General features: G+C 24.0%; 1 protein-coding gene across 1 annotated transcript; it reads left to right on the top strand.

The window, feature by feature from the left end:
• Positions 1 to 923: 923 nt before the first annotated feature.
• LOC145832497 (uncharacterized) lies at positions 924 to 8,956 on the top strand. Its single transcript, XM_082939814.1, has 3 exons — positions 924 to 985; positions 1,453 to 1,627; positions 8,756 to 8,956. Exons 1-3 carry the CDS (start codon positions 924 to 926, stop codon positions 8,954 to 8,956), a joined length of 438 nt encoding a protein of 145 aa, XP_082795940.1.
• Positions 8,957 to 22,108: the final 13,152 nt, after the last annotated feature.

The following is a 22,108-nucleotide window of genomic DNA, read 5'->3' on the forward strand; positions in this document are numbered from 1 at the left end:
GCCGCAATTTCTGTTGGCAACGGAAAAGCAGCATGCACCGTTGAAGAAACGAGCCAGTTGCTTTTGTTACGCGGTTGCCACAACAACTATGTTGCTGTTGCTAGGGTGCGTTGTTGTTGCCACGGTAATTGTAACTACCAAGTTACGAGGTCAAACAAACCGAGTTGAGACGGTCGTGGATGTTTATCGTGGAAACAACTGTTCGAATACTGTTTCAAACTTCAATGAATGCGAATATGCTAAATGTTACGTCACAATGAAAAATATTTTTACGAAAATGAACACCAAAGTTGACCCTTACGAAGGTTCGTTTAAATATGAAATTAGAATTATTAATGTCCCATTTTAAAGAAGAAAAGTTATATTTTTTAAAAAAACTTAAATAAAAGGAAATGTTCAAAACTTCTTATAGTTTTATAGTAAGTTTAAATACCTAAAGTTATAGAAAAATAATATTCAAAAGTTCTTTTAAACAAAATTTCAGGTAATCTCAAGAATATTTGATTTTTGTGTTTGTTTAAAATTAAATTTTAAGAATGAGCTACAGCCGAAAATTAAATAACTTGATAAATAGTTTTATATCAGAGTTTCCAAAACTAGATTTTTTTAACACACCATTTGCGTAAACTATTCTTTATTATTTCAATTACCCATTTGTTTTCTGCCTTCTTATTCTTACTAGTTTATATTCCGAAAGTGTATTTCTATTGTTTTTAGATTCTGGTATAGGCATTGTTAAATTAAGCATGCAAAATATAGATCAACTTTTTATAGCAATTGAAATATATGAAAGAATTGTTTTTTGCTTCTAGATTTTTATGAGTTTTCTTGCGGTGGTTTGCTAAAATCTTCAAAAATTCCCCTTCAACGAAACAAAAATGGTTCGGGAAGTTTAGTCGAAAACAGAAGATAAAGTTCTTAGCATGCTCGTCGAAGGAAGGAAAAAAGTAAATTTGACGCTCGTTGAGCAAAAGGTGACGATTAAGTATTGGATCATGCCGCGCCAATCAAAGAAAAAAATAGTTTATTAAAAATATCGATTAAAAGTATTTTGCGTTCTAAGTTTATATATGTTTTTTTAAACCAAATCGTAGTTGATTTTTTTCTGGTGTACTCCTAGAAGTTTTATTTACTTTAAAGACTATTTATGATTTATTTATTATTAAGTTTATTTATATTTTTTAAATTTATCATTACAAAATTATGTATAGTTTTAAAATTGCTGTGCTATATGCTGTGTACAACTATTTTTTTTTTATTTATCTGTAAAAGTTTAATATGATCATTAAAAAGTTACAAAGAGATTTATTAAAAAAAGAATAAATGACATTCTACGATATATCAGTATTTTTATTTATGTTAAAATAAGTTTGTATATGTATAAAATAAATAGGATATATACTCAAAACCTTTCGTAAATTAATAAGATGTTTTAATGTTAAATTTAAACAGATGGTGGACTTTTTTACATTATGTACATGATGGCCAAAACCCAAGAAATACTCAAAATCTGCAACTTCGCGAGCTTCTTAGAAAAACATTTCCGCAGTTTTTCGAATACGGTTATGACGTCATAAAGGACGATGATTTTGTCACAAGCTGGCGCGATTGGGTGTTCAAGTATCAAGTTGAGTGTTTCTTGATATCAATTGTCTTTTCTCTTTAGATGTCAGAGTTTTGCTCGAATCTGAAAAAATAAACAGAAAAAAAATTATTGCTCAGGATTTTGAATTTTTTAATTTTATTTAGTTTTTAATTAGTTTTTTAACTTTGATTAATATGTTTTTAAAAGCATTTTTTTTCTAACCAATTAAACTTCTATCTAAAAGAATAGCATTTTTCAAACTAAAAAGTAATATGTATATATATATATAAAACAAGGTTAATATTCAAACATGAACACCTTCTACTGAGCCCACTTGTATGGCGAATTTGGAGAGATTAATTAAGTCACATAATCAAAGGATTTTAAACAAAAGTAATTTAATCAAAAACCAGTGTAATTGCGCTGGTGGCTGTAAATATAATTTGAAGGGGGGCAATTGCCGGTCAGAGAACATTATTTACAAGGCAACAGTTAACTCTGACCTTGAAAAGAAGTTCTACATCGGCTTATGCTCCACACAATTCAGATTTCAGTATGCTAACCATAAAAAATTCTTTAAAGGTGGTGTATACGAAAATAAAACTGAGCTTTCCAATTATGTTTGCGGCCTTTAGCCCAAAAACATTGATTTTAAATTAACTTGGGAGGTAATAACAAGAGTACAGCCAATAGAAGATGGTAACAACCCTGTTTGTAGGCTGTGCTTAAAAGAATCAACAGCCGTTATGTATGCGTTAAAAAAGGAAGGTTGTTTAAATAGAAGGAGTGAATTCATATCGTCTTTTCGACATATGAAAAAGCTCCTCTTAAAGTACAACAAATTTTGAAGTATTTTATAGTCAGTTAACTGTTGTTTTCGTTAATTTTAGTTGTTTGATTAGTTAGATGGTAGATCGATTTTTGTATTGAATATTTGTAATGTACAATGTTCAATTCTTACGTCATATTGTTTTTGTTTTTTTGTAAACTTTTGCATTTTTGTTTACCAAAGTGCTTTTTATTTTTAATTTGAAATGGCTGAAGATTAGAGATAATATTTTTTGTCTTTATGAAACATATGTTCCAGCATTTTTAAAATGGTCATTTCATTAAATTATATATTAAATGTTTTAAAAAAAGTTCTGGTCGATAGTTCTCGACAAATTAAATTGGAGCTAAATATTTATTTAATTATATAAAAACTATAATTTATACAGCTGTTTCACAAATGAAATGTAAAATTTCAAGTAATATCAGTAAGTTACAGTTTATTATAATAGTGAACAGAAATTTAGATTTAAAATTTTTTATAATAATTGTGACGTAGTAATGGTACAGTTTATTGTACGATTAGCTGAATTTGAAATAATACGCTGTAATTGTTATTTTATGCTTTTTAGGAAAGTTTAGAAAGGTTATTTTGGAAAAATGTTTTAAGCTATTCGAACAAAATTTTTAGACTGTTGGAAAAATGTTATAAAATACTCGTGTTTGCCGCTTCAATTTTATTTTGTTTTAATATGTTTTTAATGTTGGTTTTAATTTTGTTAAAAAAATGTTTCTGATAATGGATGCATATGTTTTGTCTTTCGCTTTTCTTGTTTAGTGTTACGTTCTTATCTGATTTTTCGATTTTTATTTTTTCTAAGTTACAAAGTTTGCAGCCAAATTTAGAATTGAATTTTGATTTTGTCCTTTTTAATATTTCCAATTTAATTTTGTAGTCTGTATTGTTGTCTTTTAAGTTCCATATGTAGTTCGCTAGTTCTGTTGTGTGTTTTTTATTAATATTTTTGAATGATGATTTGTTGTTTCTGTATCTTTGCTTAAATGTATTTTATGTGGATCCTATATACTGCTTTGTTGTTTTATTTGATGTTACTGTTGCTTTATAAATTATACTTGACACTAGGCATTCGTTATTTAAAGGGCAAGGTTCTTTACGACAATTACAAAGTTTATCTTTTATGGTGCTTTTATCGTCTATATTGCTTTTGTTTAATATTTTGTTGTTGTGAGCTATTGTTTTACTTCTGAAACTATTTGTGCAACTGTAAGATATTTTAATTGTGTTTCGGCTGAATATTTTATGGAATGGGTGGTTTTCGTCAAATGTTGTGGTAATCAGGTTTAAGAATTGTTTGTTTATTTTAGAGCTTATAAAAAGAGACATAATAAATTTCAACCCACTATTTAGTCTAAATGTAAGGTCTAAAATAGGCAAACAGTTCTTAAACCTGATTACGACAACACTTGAAGAAAACCACCCGTTCCATAAAATGTTCAACCGAAATAGAATTAAAATATCTTACAGTTACACAAATAATTTCAGAAGTAAAATAATAGCTCACAACAACAAAATATTAAACAAAAGCAATATAGACGATAAAAGCACCATAAAAGATAAACTTTGTAATTGTCGTAAAGAACCTTGCCCTTTAAATAACGAATGCCTAGTGTCAAGTATAATTTATAAAGCAACAGTAACATCAAATAAAACAACAAAGCAGTATATAGGATCCACATAAAATACCTTTAAACAATGGTACAGAAACCACAAATCATCACTCAACAATATTAACAAAAGACACACAACAGAACTAGCGAACTACATATATAACTTAAAAGACAACAAAACAGACTACAAAATTAAATTGGAAATATTAAACAGGACAAAATCAAAATTCAATACTAAATTCGGCTGCAAGCTTTGTAACTTAGAAAAAATAGAAAGCGAAAAATCAGATAAGAACGTACACTAAACAAGAAAAGCGAAAGACAAAACATATGCATCCATTATCAAAAACACTTTTTTAACAAAATTGAAACCAACTAAATATTAAAACAAAATAAAATTGAAGCGGCAAACACGAGTATTTTATAACATTTTTCCAACAGTTTAAAAAATGTTTTCTAATAGCTTAAAACGTTTTTCCAAAATAACCTTTTTAAACTTTCCTAAAAAGCATAAATTAACGATTACAGCATATTATTTCAGATTCAGCTAATCGTACAATAAACTGTACCATTACTACGTCACAATCATTATAAAATTTTTAAAATCTAAGTTTCTGTTCACTATTATAACAAACTGTAACTTACTGAAATTACATGAAATTTTACATATCATGTGTGAAACAGCTGTATAAATTACAGTTTTTATATAATTAGATAAATATATATATATGTATATACATAAATATACTATATTAAAAAGTCGAACTACTTTTTTCAACATTTATTAATACTAGTGTGAAGTCTATACAAAGCTTAAGTAGTTTCAAGTTTAAGTATACAATGTTAAATATATTTCCTTAAAGATTATTTCTAGTATATGAATCAATTGCATAACATACTATTGTATTTTACGCAAAAATCTAAGTTAAATTTTTACTCTTAAGTAAAACTTTTGGAATAATTTAATACTACTAAACATATAGACAACTACTTCAAATTAAAATTAGTTTAATTAAGACAAAAACTAACTTTACAGATTTTAAAAGTGTCATAATAATATTATTTTGTTACATATTTCAATTAACAGTATTTCGACATTGTAGCAAAGCTTATATTATGAAGAAATGCTACAGGTAATTATAAAGAGTATATTTCCAATATATACTTTAAACATTAATTATTAGCTGAAACCATTGAATAAATTTTTATGTAACATACTACAAAAGTTTTGCTGTGGCTTTATTGAAACAACTTAAAAGCGACAAAAAACAACTACAGTTTTTGAGTAGACATTTTAAACCCGCAGAGTAAAGTCTTGATTAAAAAAAATGTTACCTCAAGTTGTGAAATAAATTTCCTTTTTGTTTTGATTCTGACTTTATACTCTGTAGTGGAAAAAAATTTAAAGTTTAGATTAATTTACATTAGAAAAAAAATCTATCAAGCTTATACACATATTTAATTATACCTTTTTTTTTTAATAAAGCAAGTTTAAGTGTACCGTTTCTTAGGCTTGTTAGTTTTTATGAAAAATTATGTGAGATTTTGAATTTTTTTAATAAAGTTAACAAACCTCTTGAAATAAATCTATAAAACAACTATTAAAGAAACAAATATAGCTTTAGTTTTAAGTTTTTGAACTGTAATTTACATTAAAAAGACCTAATTTCTAAAATTATTTAAAATATCGAATTCCTTAAGTATACTAAACAAATATGTTTAGCATTATGTAAATAACTTATTACGACTTGTAGTAACTACAAAAAATGTTATCTTAAACCAATTATTAATTAGTCATGCAAATAAGTTTAAGTTTTAAATAGCTTTAAATATTCTTCTTCTGGTTTTAGCTACTAAATTGGTTAAAGGGTTGTACTGGTTTTATCTTAATTAAAGCTGTTAAATATTTGAAGTTATCACTTTAATTTTTCTAGTAATTAAAAGTTAATGCAGCTGTTTTTTATTCTGGTTTGATTTTGAATAACAATTTTTTTAAAATATGATTCAGTTTTTTTTTTTTAAAGAATATTATATGTAGTCTTCAACAACTTAATGGGTTAATGCTTTAAAGAATATAATACCTTTTCTACAAATAATGTATTAAGAAAAAAGTTATTTTGACTTATATGAAAAAAATGATAAACTAACTTTTTTAACTTAGTTACAAGAACTTTCCGAAATTTCCAAAGCATGCTGTATAATCAAATACTTAAAAATAACTGGTTAAATAAAAAACTTCGGAAATGTTTGCTTAAAAGGGTTAAAACATTACATTTAAAAAAAGTAACTGTATATTGAACTAAATTATCTTATTTTACAGTAAGAAAATTTACAAACTAACATTGGATATGATGATGTTTCAATTGCATTGTTAAACAAACAATAATATGTTAGTTTTGTTCTTAAAACTTTAATCATTAATCAAAATATGTAACCAGTAAGTGTTATACATTGAAGGCGTATAGACTAAAGAAAAACAGCGTACGTTTTTAACTTAGAAAGTTACTTTTAATTAATTAGCATGATATCTTTTAGAATGTTAATTATAAAAAACTTGTGATGGTTTTTTTTTGTATAATGTTGGTACTTTTTATATTACTATTGGTTATGTGTAGAATAGCAAGCAATAAAATTTATGATAAATATGAAAAAAATGTTTTTACATTCGTTTTTTTTACTTTTCAAAGATTGTTTTAGTATAAACACAATTTGGTGATAAACAAAATACTATAAAAATAATTTTTTGTAAGTAATGTTAGTTAAAAAATGCCATTAAGAGATCTAAATTCTATAAAACTAACTCTTTGTGGCTTTTTTCTTTTTTATTAAATATGTAGATCTAAAACAAATTAAACAAAAGAATCTACGTAACAAGAAACATTTATAATTTTTTATTTTATATATATGTTTCTTTATTATTAAAAATTAATACTAAAGATCAAATAAAAAAGCAGTGAACAAACTAAAGTTTATAACTTTTAAGAAAACAAAAGAAAACAAGTTTTTAAAAGTCAACCCAACGACCAATAAATAAATAAAAAACTTCAGTTGTCTTTAGAAGCTTTTTGTTTTCTGACCCGGTCGTTTATGTCTTACTAATGCCAAACAAAGTATAAATTAAACTGTCAGTTTTATGTAACGTTGCTATTAATTGAAGCTATTGTGCAAAAAGGTCATCCAAAACTTTTTTAAAATTTAAATAAACGGTATTATTATTAAACTTAGATGTAAAAGATTTTGACTTGATAAAAAAAATTGAAACGTGTATTTTATAAAATAGTTGAAATAGTGTTTTTGGAGAAAAATAGAAGTACAGTTATAAAAACTTTGCTATTGCTTTGAATACTTTAACGCTAGACAAAAATTAAATGCTTTAGTTTTTCTATAAGTAAGATAAAAACTTGTGTCATTATACTTGTGGTAAACATAAATTCAGATTGACTTTCAAAATTCGAGTTTTCGACAACTATGTAGCTTTAACTAAATGGAAAAGAAATAAAAGAGTTGATGATAAAATTACCAGCAGTTTTTTATTATCAAATAAGTAAGTTATTACAAATTAATGGTTTAAACATTGTCTTAGTGTAAAACATTGTAAAACATTTAGTAAAAAAAATTACTAAAGATACAATTTGATTAATTGTAATGTTTTCTAAAATTCATTTGTATATATACATATATACGTTCAAATAAAAATAAATCACCGAAAAAACAAAACATTTATAAGGTGAAAGATTCCTTTTTATTAAACAATTCCATATTATGATAGATTTTAAAATTAAGTTTTTATTCCAGCCAGATTTCTTCAACCAACTTTCTATTTACTAAATAAAAACATGTAAACAAATAGACTATAAGCGTAGAGTTTTATTTAATTCAATATCTATAACGAATTTTTGAATTATCAAAATTAAACTTCTTTATAACCAATTTTAGATTTATGAGTTAGAAACTCTAATTATTTTTATAAGCAATTAATAAAGTCATATTAAAAAAAAAAAAGAAATGAGAAAAATAATATATAAAATATTCTTATTTAAGGCTGTTTTTTTATTTAGAAAAATTGATAATTAAAATTTAAGATTATGTTTTAAGCATTTATTATTTCAAAAACTGCAAAGTTATTTAAAAAGCTGTTTTAATATTTATACTTAATATTTTGATTTTTTTTAAAGAAGTATGCTGACTAAAGGCTGATTTTTTATTTAATAATAGTGATAATTAATTTCTCAATACAGAAAGATTGTTGAAAAAATATATAATCAATAATGAAAATTTACATAGTCGATAACGCGTCTGGTAAATTTGGCTTTAAATAAAAGTGATTTTTACTAATTGTGCAAACTTTATCTTTTCGTATTTTTGTTATGTAAGTAACAAGAGTTTCTAAGAGCACTTTGAACAAACTTTTATACAATTAACTTAATTTTAAATTTTAGTATTTTTTAATAACATAATAGTGTTTTTTCTGTGCTTAAAGCTAAGAAAAAGTTACTGGATAGTTGTAATAATTTTGATATTTACATAAACTTTTATAATAAAGTTTAAAACAAAGTTATAAATATCTTAAACTTTATTATGTAGTGCTTAAGGCACTTTAAGTTAAACTATTGATAATTCTTTTATTTTTAAACAACTTATTTAAAAAAGATAATTTTTCAGGGATTTCAAAAACGTAAAAAAAAAAACTTTCAACATAACAAACTTCTCAAGTTGACGAGAGAGCAAATCTTCTTCGTTTCCCAAAGCTACTGCTCCAAGGAGAGAGATTTGTACAGAAGAAAGACACAAGCAACTTACTCCCCAGATAACATCCGAGTTGTGGAGACGCTTTCAAACTTGCAAGAATTTTCCGACGCGTTTCAATGCTCAGTTGGTAGCAAAATGAACAAAGCTGATAAATGCAGCATGTGATGAAGTGCTTGTAAAATATAACTTTATATTTCTTGTTCTTATATATTTTAGATAATTAAACAACACAGTTTTAAATAATTTATATTTACACTAAAACGAATTTTAGCTAACATATATTTTAATTTAATTTTAATTTTTTTTATTAGAGCAAACACCTATTGCGAAATAAAATGACAACTTAACGTTGTTAATACTATGGAAAGTTATAAAAATCGTTCAATTAATATTTTAATTTTCAATTATTATATTTTTTTTTTACTCTAGTTTCTTAAGTACCTAAAAAAGTTTTTATACCTATCTCTGTTTAATTTTAATTAAACAGTATGAATTTTATAGCTGTAAAACAATTTTTGATATAAATATAGCAATTTAATACCGTCTGTAATGTAAAATAAGGTCTACCAAGAAAAAAACTTCTTTTAATAAATAAAAAACAGTATAAATTAAAAACAATACTCTTTTTAAGGAAACTTAAACAAATGTTTATTATGTTTAGCTTAATATATTCAAAACTTTTGTATTTGAACTCATTCAATTTTTTTTTTGACTAATTATTCAAAAATTATAAAACTAATTTTTTAGTAATATTTAAATATTATTTAAGATAAAAGTATACTTTTAAAGCATTTCAAAAACTATATTTTACTGTATTAATTTTTCGTTTCTAAAATAAATAGATGCATAACATCTTATTAACGTTCTTTAGCACTAATCAACAGTATTAAAATCAGGGGTTTTATAAAAACACGTTCTGACAACTTTTAAGCTGTTAGATCTTTTACTGCTTGTCATAACTAAAATAAACATAAGACTTTACAACTTTTAATTTAATTTATTTAGTCCATAAAAAATCTCAACTAACTTCATCTATTTTCAATGCACATGCAACATTTTCAGATTAGCTAATTTGTAATGCGTTTTATCCGCCCCATTAGAGATTTGGTTTTAATTATTCATGTGTTATTCAGGCGAACGCTCAGTCAATTAAACAGAAGAATTGTTTGTAATCCTTAGATTCAATAAAGTGTTTGCAGGTCTATTTATGTTGGATGTTTGTAGCTTTTTAAGCATAAATTAATAAAGTGAAATTTACGAGATCTTTTTTTCTAAGTATAGTTTTAATATGCAACTTTAAAACTTTTTAATTGAAAATAAGTACGAGTTATAACAACAAATAAAAGCAATAACATTCTTAATATAAAATTTTTTATTTTTTCCGTTAAAGTACTCTGAAAAGTTTTTAAAGTAAAAACAACTTCGTAAACAAATATGGTTTAACAGACTTATAAGAATTTGATTAAAAACAATCTTGTTTTTCAAAATAAAAACATTTTAAGTAAAATATTGTAAGTTTTAATCAAGAAAACATAAAAGTAAACTTAGCACCGACATAAAAAACAACAATCGGTTATTACTTTAAAAATAAAAATAGTCGATACATTTCTGTTTAGGTATTATCAAAAATACACTTTTCTTCTATCAAGGTTAATGCAAAGTATATACACAAAATAAAACTTATTCAAAGTTTGTAAGACTAAATTTACACTTTAAATAGTAGTTGGTTTTATCAAATTTGTCTCAAAAACTTGATTTTTATTAAAATATTTACATCTGATATAAAAGCTTGATGTTTATGAAAAACAAAAAAAAATTGATAATGATCAAAAGTGTTACCAACTGACTATTCTTGATTTTTTATTTTAGAGGTATAATGTGTTTACCAATAAGTAAATGACACTAAATAATTAACTTACTTCAACCGATTTGATGCTAGTGTAAATATAAACCAACATATGCCATATATGACCTGAATGAACTTTCTCATAAAAATTCTTTGAAGTTTGTACGCATCTGTAGCCTCATTAACACATTAAAAACGGAAGCTTTCAATTTAATTTTAAGCAGTTTTGTGAATAATTGATCAGATGAACATATTAGCCAAAAATAATTTTTAAACATTTATAAATTATTAAGCCGATACTTTTAATTATGATCTATAGGTCATTTAAACACCAGTCTGTAGCTTAGTTTACTCATATAATACGGAAGCTTTCAATTCAATTATTAGGAAGCCTTATGAATAACTAATAAAACTTGTAAGTTATCCAAAAACTATTAATAAGCTAATACTTAAACCATGTGAACTTAAAAGTCAGATAAAACTTTCCTAAGCTTGACATTATATTCATTAATTTTTTTATCTTATTAAAATAAATAAAGTTTTATTACTTATAAGTACAACAATGATTTTTTTCTAAGTATTATCGTTTTACATTCAAGCTTTACCTTTTTGTTTATAAAAGTGTTTTTATTAAGTACACTTTTCTAACTTTTATAGGAAATTTAAATGATATCGAACTAAATGACACAAAAAATAATATTTTGCTTAAAATCTTTTTAGTATAGACATTACCCCTTCTTTGTTTTTAATAAACAACACCAGACTGAAAACAAACAAATTTAAAAGTCAAATAATATTAACAAAATAGTTTTAATTTAAACTTTAAAACAAAGTACTTATTTATAAAATATTACCGTTAATAAAAATCTCAGCAAATTAAAAAAAATGTACAGCACTTACTAAATCGAAAGACTGCGTTACAAAATTGATGTAATTTAAACTTGCGCCCGATAATATATATATTGTTTATGGAACGATCAAAAGCGCTCAAAAAGTTCGGTGTAAAGACCTGGTTTACAAAGGAATTTTTCGGTTATCGAGTCGTACACCACAAGCTTATATAATTTTTATGCCCAATTGGATTTAATTTTAAAAAATTTAAATATTTAAATCTTTAGTATTTAAACAATAGATTAAGCGAGATGAAAAAAAAAAAAACTAAACGAAATTTAACTGATTTCTTTGTATAAAAATGTAATTAAAAACTTGCTTAGTATATGTTTAAATAAAAGCACATCATGCTGTAAACAAGAGGAAGAATTTTAAAAAGTAATTAAATTTGAATAACTTTATTTATATTTTTTACAATGTTAGTAAAAATACTTATACAAAGCTTAATTAAAACCATTATTTTAAAATAAATATTAAAGACTAGTTAAAGGCACATTACATCCAAATGTTTAGCTAATTAACTTAAATAAAACGTTTGGAAAGCTAACTCAACACAAAATTAAATCTAACGGTTTTTCAATGATAAAATCCATTTAAGCGTAAAAGGCTTTAAAAAAACTGTGAACTTTTGATTTTCACATCGTTATGTTTTTTAAATTAATTGTTGAATTCTTCAGCGAATACAATTTTTTTTTAATCGAAAAAATAAAGAATTATGTTATTATAAGTAAAGAAGTATATTAAATTTAATATTTCATAGTATAATAAAAAAACTTAGATTTATATATACTTTGTGATATGCTTGATATTAAACGTAAGACAAACTCTGTATATGTTTAAAAATATCATATTTATGATATTTAATACAACTATATATATACTACGGGTTTGCAAATAAATAAATATTTATACATTTTTCTATATTTAATTTATAAAACTTCCATTTATCTAATATTCAAATACGTTCAAATATTTATTTACAATTTATTTTTAAACTGCTCTGTTATAAACAAAAAGTATATCTTTTTATAAAAGAAGCATAAATAAAACATAGCATTTAACTGATGTGTAATTCGATATTATCCGCCTGTAAAATACTTTCTTTTAATTATTAATAATTCAATTTGAAAGATAATTGATAGTTAATCATTTTAAGTTTAAGTAGTATCGACAAATTAGTGCTATTTTAGTCAATTGCAAAAAGTCATTTTAAGAATTTTTCAAAGCTTTCAGCTATATTTTACTTAAACAAAGGACAATAAAAATAAAGAAATAAATAAAACGCTCGTTTTAAAGTTGTGTCACATATTTTATCATTTTTTCCTCAGTTTTTATGCTTAAGATTTTAAACATTTCAACTTATTTAAATTTTGTTGCACATTTAATAAAACAAATGTAAAAACAATTCAATTTCTAATAGGTTGAAAATATTTTTAATTTTTTAAGTTTATTTTTTCTATTAAAACTATCTAAATGAGCCGTATAGGTACAAACATGCTTTTATTTTAAATAATAAACGTTTTAAAATAACATTTAAATAAAAATAGTCATTTAGCTTAGGATTACTCAAAAATGTAGCTTAGGATTTTAATAAATTAATGATTTAAAATATTTTTTTTGTTAATGTAAAAACGTTAGGAAAACAAACAATTTCTAATGACAAGTTAGATTTAAACAACTCAAATTGATAACTCTAATCTAAAACCTTTTTTTTTTGTTTATACCAATTCTAAAGAATCGTACAAGTTTTGCCATTAAAAGATGCTTAAAATTTAATGACACTATAAATTAGGCTTAAAATTACATAGAACATCTCAAATTTGTTGATGATGGCCGAAATAGGTATTGGTTTTAACTGATCAAACAAGCACAGACTTTAATCTCACAATTAGCTGACAATGTCAGAGACATTGGCTGTAAATGATTTAGCTGCGTCAATTTTTTCAACTTTACTCACAAACGGTCGCTTCAGTACTTTGTACTTAGGACCGCTTGGTAAGATCACAAAAACAGTATCTCGCGACTATGCGTGCCTAATGAGTCCTAATTAGGACGAATTGTGGTAAGTTAAAGTCAGCAAAAAATTAAAAGTTACAAAAATATAGAATGGTTTTTTGGCTAAACGATAAAATTCAGAATTCAACTTTGTTTTGTAGCAAAATTATATTATTATCGAGTTTAAAGTTAATAAGTGCAAACAGTTTTTAAACCATTTTATGAAAACGTAGATGGGGTTTTCAGTTTAATAAAAACAAATTTTATAAATGTACTTAAGTATTTCATACAAGAAATTTTATAAGTACTTTAGTGAAACTAAAGTAACACTTATGTCTAAACACTTAATAATAATAAAAATAAATAAATATATGGCAATCTATAGTCAGCTCGGCCCATAATTTTCTACAAAATAACCTTTTTCCTGGAAAATTTACACTTGTTTGTCATTTAGACCGCCTGATTTTTAATCGATTAATAATGTAAATGCTTAAGTGAAATATCAGCATATGCCGGATTTTTAAACATAGATTGTCAAAATACCCCACTTGATCTTTTTTTTTTAATGTTTGATGTAAGTTATATTCAATAAACGAAGTTTTCTTAAACTTATAAATCGAAAAAATCAGACTAGAGTTATGGTAAAACAAGATTTTAAAAAGAATTGTTTTTCTAATATTTACTAAATTGATATTAATTTCTTGTTATAAGATAAACTGTAGTATATATTTCTTTTAATGTATTTCAAGTTGATTAGTTTAAGTTTTTTTTTTCTTTTTGAAAAAATCTAGTACTTAACGGTTTAGTTGTTTTTGAGTATTTTGAAATAGGTAAAGCGAGAATCTTAAATAAATTTTATTTTATGATTGAACACATAAAAAAAGTTAATGAGCATACATTAAAAACTAATAACTTTTTTTAAACACTTTAGAGCTGAGATTAGCAACAAGCGTAAAATAACAGTATTTCTTAATTGACTTAACAGCTTTACGTCAAAAACTGGTTGTGCGTTAATAATCTAGATGCAGACTTTAGTTTTGAAATTTTTGAACCAAATTTTAGTTTATTTTATACATTTTTACAGCAAGTAATGTGCTTAAACAAGTTTTCTTACGGTAAACTTTTAAACTCAATGTCAGAAGTTTAAATTTATTTAATTCACGTTATACTGTTTTCATTAAAAAAAACAAATTTGGAAGACCACTTCAATAACTTTAAATAAATATCGTATGTTGTTTTAATTTTATTGAAATGAATTTTTTCTTATTTTAAGAGCTTTTTACGAATAACTTATATGCACATAGGTTAAAATAGCGTAGTTGTTTAATTTCAAAACCAAAGTACGATTTTTTGAAGTTAAACTTTTTATAAAACTGCTCTTTACGATGGCGTTGTCGGTTTATTAAAAATGTTTGCAATTTTAATAAAAAAAAATTGTTAGAAAACATTCAGGAATATTTTTTTAAACTTAAATATCATTTGTCAAAAGTTTATTTAAGTTGTACTTATGCTATACGAATTATGTGAGTTCTTTTAGTACTTGATTAGCTTCTTAGATATAAGTAAAAAATATTGCAAAAGAGATTTAAATTGCTAAGTATATTTTTGTTTCCAAAAAAATAAAACTCTAACTTATTTTAAAGTTAATAATACTGCATTACGATTTATAGTCTTGTGAACATAAACTATTTTCGAAAGTCATAAGATTATAGAAAAGTAATAAATTTGGTTCCTATGGCTAAAATTTTAACAAACTTTAACAAACTTCACGCTTTAGAAAGTATCACAAATAAAAATATTACATAATAAGTGTTATATTATACTCCAACTTATAAGTGATGTTTTTGATGGAAATTAAAACACATAATTGTGTTTTAATTAAACTTAACTTTGTAAGTAAAGTTAGTAAAAATTGAAATCGCAATATAATTTTTATACGGTTTTACATGAGTTTACTTCAAAAAAAATAGAGGGTACATAACTTTTACCTACTAAGCATTATGTTAAGGTTTAAAAAATTAATATATAAAGAACTTTTCATTAATAAGATTTTTAAAACTTAAGAGTTAATAAAACATGTTCATAATCAAATCATTTATTATAAAGTAAATTAGTAAATAATCTGTTTAACTTTAATAAAAGTTGATACCTAATTACTATCTAAAACATACACTTTCTTAAATTGCACACTTTTGTCAGATTTAAAAACGTAACATTCGAAATAAAAAGTTTTCATATTCAGTTTAACAGCGTTAATTTGCAATAAAAGCCACCATGAAACATTTTAACGGTTATTGATAGCTTTATGATCACACATACAACCCTCGTAAACTCTTACTATAAAGACTCGTAAAAGATTTCAAAACCCCATTTTACAACATATTTACGATAATAGCTTGCTGTTTAAAATTAATGTATATTAAAATACTATTTTAAATTTAAATTCATACGAAAATGCAGCTAATAGCTTTTAATGATTAATAGCACTTAGCAAAATATTTAATATAGTTTCATAGATGTTGGTATGTTACAAAGTTTAGTTTTTACAAGTGTATACTATTTATTTTTCCTTTAAAAGTATTTTTAGTTGGTTCGTAAAGTATGTTTGATACTTTCGAAATGCAAAATGTTTATAAAGTACATCTAAATACTAAAATATTTACTTAAATTATAAACTTTAACCTAGTCATTTTAAAATCTATAAAAATGTATTATTATTTAAGTTTATAGAAAAGTTAAAAAAGTTAAATCTTTTTATTTTTTTTTCAATAACGGAATTTATCTTAAATATATTGTATCAAAAAAGAGGTTGACAATTTGTTATACGAAGAATATTAAAACTATAGTTGAATTTTTATCAAATATGATTATTAATAATGTAACTAAAAATTGACTTAACTCCTAAAAAACATTTCACAAGCAATTAAAAACTAGAATTGAAGGTAATAAGTATTTATAGTTAAAATAACTTTATCAGCGAGTTATACTGTAGTTTAAATTTAACTGAATTTAGTTGAGTGAAAATCTGAAGAGGTTCATATTAAGGTGAAGTTTAGTTTTTAAAAAATACTTACTACATTCAGCATATGACTCACAAAATCAAATTTAAAAAAAAGTTTTTCCTAGTTTTTTAAATAGATTTTTTAAATAAATAAACCTAAAAAAACTTTAGAAAAGTAGTTTTTCACTGTTTATTTCTTAAAGCTTGTGAAGGTTGTAAGCAGTTAAATTTTTGATAACTTTTGGCTATAAGAAAAATTAGGTTCTTAATAAAGTTTTAAATGAAACAAGTTTATTGTTGAAAACAAAATAAAATAATTTAAGCTGCTAAAATTCAATTAGCTAGTCTATTTTTTCTGCTTACAGTTGTTTTTAACAATAGATACAGACTTATAACTTAGTTTGTTAATACAAATCTAACTGTCTTACAAAAACATCAAAGCATTTAAGTATGCATATTTTGGCAAAGTTTTCCATGTGTTCAAAAAAAAAAAACTTAAATTAGTTTATATATGTGTTTTTACTTACAAGTCCTGAACAAGACATTAAACTATATCCTAAGTGCATGACTCGATAACCGAAAGGTTTTTTCGTGCACTGAGTTCTTAAACCGAACTTTTTTTGCGTTTATTTTTTCGTTCCATAAACTTAAGATGACAAACTAGTTTGATAATCTTCGAAATAAGTTGTTCAGTAAAGGTTTAACATAGCGCATCGTAACTTTAATATAAAAAGGGTTGTTAATATTTATAAAAAACATAGTTTTTTAAATTAACTGTAATTTAAAATTAATGTACATTTTTGTTTCAATATCTAAACTAACTTGTTAAAACATTTTATTTTAGACAGATTTTATTTACATCAAAAGAAAAAAAGTAAAAAAGTGATTTACGAACTAATGATACTATCTAGTTTCTATAAAAACATTGATCTTGTCAGTTACTTAACTATTTATATTTAATAAAAAGTACATACAAAGTTTAAATATTACGTAACCTTAGTTAATTTGGTTGCGTAATTAATCCGTACTTAAATAGAAAATCAAACTATATAAGCAAAGTTTATGGCTGATTCAAAAAAAAAAATAGAGTTTTATAGAAAACTACATAAAAATTAAAAAGTTCAACAGTTGAAATGCTGTTTTAGTTTTAATTTGATTTCAAACTTAACAACTAAGCTGCATGCTTACTTAAACTAAGTTTAAACTGTGTCGATTCATGTTTTAAAAAAAGTTAACAATATTTGTTTTAATCAAAATTCCGACCAATAGCTATTATGTATTAAATTAAATAAAAATATATGCTTTTTAAGTGTTTTTTGTTTTGATTCAAACTTTTATTAATAATACTTAATACTTAAACAAATGAGTATTCTTATCAAAGGTTAGAAAAATTAAGTATAATTTTTTTTAAGTGTTTCAATTAAAGGTAAAGAAAAAAAGTTTAGAAAACAATTTGATATGAGTATAAAAATTTTATAAACTACTGTGTAAGACCTTTACCAAAAAATATTACTAGAGTAAAACAAACTATATTAGTATAAAACAACATCTATGAAAAAGATTAATTTATTGTTAAAGTACAACAAATTCAACAAAATTTATTAAAATAAGTAAAATGGATAAGATTTTTATCCTTGTCTATAAAAAGTGTTACACATTCTTACAAAAACCCAAGAATACTGAGCACGTGTTAAAAATCAATCATTGGCTTACTGCGATAACAAGATTTTGACTTTTAAGAATAAACTGATTTTCATTTCACTGAGCTTTTAGAACATTGATAAGTATTTTAAGATGATTTAAAGTAAACAATTTTTTTTTTAATTAAAAAAACAGTTTTTTCTTCTAAAATCGCCAATATGCTTAGTATGAGCTGGAAGCTTTTTTTTTACAGAAAACTAATTTGATAAACAAATGTATTAAAATACTTCAAAACTATACAATACGAAAACTAAGAAAATTTATTATTATTTAACTAAACAAATTGAAACGAAAGTTGGAAAACTTAGACTGAAAAAAAAATATTCAACATCTGTGTTTTTTTTAATCTAAAGCCATCAGTTGAAAAACCCCTTTTGTTGACTTGAAAAAGCTCCGAATGTTAAAATGTATAAATAAGATATATATTTTTTTGAATGATAAAATATAAATAACAATGGCAGTCTCTTAAGGGCCACATAAACAACTTCAAGTATTTATATCTAGGATCGGACTCGTTCGTGTGTTAATGGTTTTTAAATATTTCAATAAAAAAATGTTACAGTTAAAAATAAGCCAGAGCTAAGTTAGAAAATTGCTTGTTTGGAACTTTATAGATAGGAAATAGAAAACGAAATTAAATAGAAGTATAGTCTAATGGAGCTGGCACAAAAAAAGTTTATTTTGAAAACGTTTAACTTGAAAAGATCCTATAAATGCTAATTAAACAAAACGGCTCCACAATGAAAATCGAAGTTTCAGCATAAAAATGTTGATACATTCGAATCTAAAGCATGACAATTTACAAAATGAGAAGAAGACAGCATTCTGCGTAGTAAATTGGAGAAAATAAAAAAAGTTGTTTTCTAGATAAAAAAGCTTTATATTGCTTAAAGTATTCCAGTTATCTTCTAGACTTTTAAGTTTTCTGGTAGTTTTTGTAATGCTATATTTTTAAATATGATAACGGAATAAAAACCAAGTAACCTACAATTTATTTTAGTTAACATAAGTTTAATTGTATTAATTAAGTAAATATAATTTTATTAGTTAAAAGAGAGTAGTAATTGTTTTTGTTTATTTACTTAGTTTTTTTTCTTAACTATAAAAAAATTTGGATTTTTAAAATTGTTTTTAAATAAGTTCTAACTCAGTTAAAAACTGCCTTGTATAATTTAAAAATATAAGTTTTTAATTGTATAAAATAGTTATACATTTATTAAGTCATGCAGTTTTTGATATACTATATCGAAGCTAATACAAAAATTAGTAACTTAAAATTTGTTTATCAGTCTTATTTTATTTTATAAATTGTTTTTACTTGAAGCTTTTATAAATTCGAACCGTAGAACTTTGAGTACATGTGTAAATAAAAAAATTCAAGTCAAGACGAGATTGATAAAACTCTTATTATTATTAAACATCTAAAACTTAGTTATTTCCAAAGGTTTAAAAAAGTTTTTCATAGATTTTTTATTCGAAAACTTTGTATATTAGTTTTACGAAAGTGAAAATTAAGTTTTTTATCAGTTTATGTTTTAACTCCTTATAGACTTCATTCATAAATTTTTGTACATAAGACCTAAAAATTTTTTCAAATTCAAAATTTTTTTTCATAGAAGTAGCTATAAAAAAGTCATTTAACTGGTTTTCAGAATACATAGTTATTTTTTAAAATTTGTAGTAACTTTTTTTTTAAATTTTAAATCTATTTACTACAAATATGGTTTTAATAGTAATTTAACTTTTACTAGGTCAAAAAAAGTCAGAATTTAATTTTAAGTATTCTGTATTTAGTATAGTATTTTTTTGAATTTATGACAAAAGTTAAAATATTGAATGGATAAATCTCGTTTAAGTAAATGCTATAAACTTATAGAGAATATTATTTATTCTAGCATATAACTGTTAAGCTATCTTACATTAAAGTTTTTTTCTTATTTTATGTAAACTTTTTAATTTAACTTTAAGTAAAACAAAAATAATACAAAAACTGAAATTCATAAATATATTTTCATTAGAATAAAAGCAAACTAGATTTTTCTGTGATATGTATTTTATAAGTAAATTGTATAAATTTGAATCCCAATTAAATAAATTCATGTTTTTTTTACGTTTTTTGCAATGCTTCAGTAAATTTGTTTAAGTAAAAGGTTTACTTTGTTTAAAGTTAGTCATACATCCTATAAAAATCAATAAATTTTACTTCTACTCCGTAATAATACCTGCAATGTATTCTCGTCCAATAGAAACGTCGCTCGTTTCGCCGTGTTCAACTTTCAGAGCGGGGAGTTTAACTAACGACGAACTTCCGCCGGAAATGCCGCCAACTTCAGTGTATATTATGACATCATCGGCAATCAGGGATCAGCACAGATTCACTAACGAAATTTTCGCTGCACACACTCACCACTACAATGGTTCGTTGTTACGTCATAGTAACGTCATCAATCAGTTTCCTGTTTGGAGAAACTCACAAGTGCTGACCGAACAGAAATCTTACGTTCGCAACGCGACGGCCATAAACAAAGCGACGATCAACAGCAACAGTTTTGTCTACAATCACGGAAGCGTCGAGTTTTATGACGTCAGCAGATGTCACAAGCCGCCGAGCTTTTTGAATACGTTAATTTGGTAGACAATTATTGACAATAAATCACTATAACTTTGAGCAGTATTATCGACAAATGACTTTGTTTTTAGTCTGTTGTAAGTAAGCCATTTTTAATTTTGCATAACTTATAGTTTATCAAATGTGTCTTAGTAAAATCTTACTTGAAAAGTGAATTTAATATTTATCTCTTTTAAAAAAAACTTTAAAACCAAAATTTAGTTGAAGAATTGAATGCTATGAATTAAAACAACTCCTTTTAGAAATAGAAAAATTATATATTAAACAGTTCTACTTTGTTTTCAAAGTCATATGTAATTTTTTAGATAGTTTTATAAGAATAGCAGTATTTTGCGAAAATAAGAAGTTAGAAGTTTAAACTAAAATATAGAGAGCTTATACATTATATATTACCATCGCAGATTAGTTTTTCTTAATACCATTATATATATTTGGTCTAAAAAAAACCTTTGAAAACGCTTTCATAAAATTATTTAAAGGTAAGAATTATATCAGTTTATTTATTAACCTCGCTTGTTTTGAATTGTTGTTTTATTACTTAAGAATTTATTTTCAACTGGTTTCTATTGCTGTCGATAATTATAACTAACTGACCTACTGGCAGAGTCAACTACAAAAAGTCGTAGATTTTCCGTTTTGTTGTACGCAAACACTACAGTAACCTTTCGCATATTTACGCACTTGTGACGTTACGCACTCTCGTTTAGTTACGCATTTTAGAATTCTAAAAAATTCAATAACATATTTTTTTACTTTTTTTGATATTGCAAAAATTGGGTTTATTGTATATTTTTTATTTAAAATATGTTTTTAATGCTAATTCACCTATCTATATCTTTAGACTTTGTAATCTTATGTTCCTTAACTAATTGATTAAAATTTAGTTTTATCTTAGTATATCAGAAATTTTGTTAACAATAAGAGATTAAATTAAAATTCTAAAAGAAATATAACTGGGTTAAATAATGAAAGTATAACAAAATAATGAGAGTTTAAAACACAAATAAGTAATAAAGCACTCTTGCCCTATATTTGAATAAACATCTAAAAAAGAAATCTAATGAAACTTACTAGCAAAAAGCTTATATATGCTTAAAAATACTTAATTATAAGTTTAATTTGCTAAGTAGAATAAAACATAAATTTTAAGTATTTTAAGTCATCTATAAATAAAGATAAAATTTACATATTATTAAAGTTAGTAAAAATTTTCTACAAGTATTATTATTTCATATAAATATAAATACTTTTTTT

The sequence above is a fragment of the Thalia democratica genome, chromosome 3 (genome assembly GCF_965202585.1).
Source record: "Thalia democratica chromosome 3, ktThaDemo2.hap1.1, whole genome shotgun sequence".
NCBI lineage: Eukaryota > Metazoa > Chordata > Thaliacea > Salpida > Salpidae > Thalia > Thalia democratica.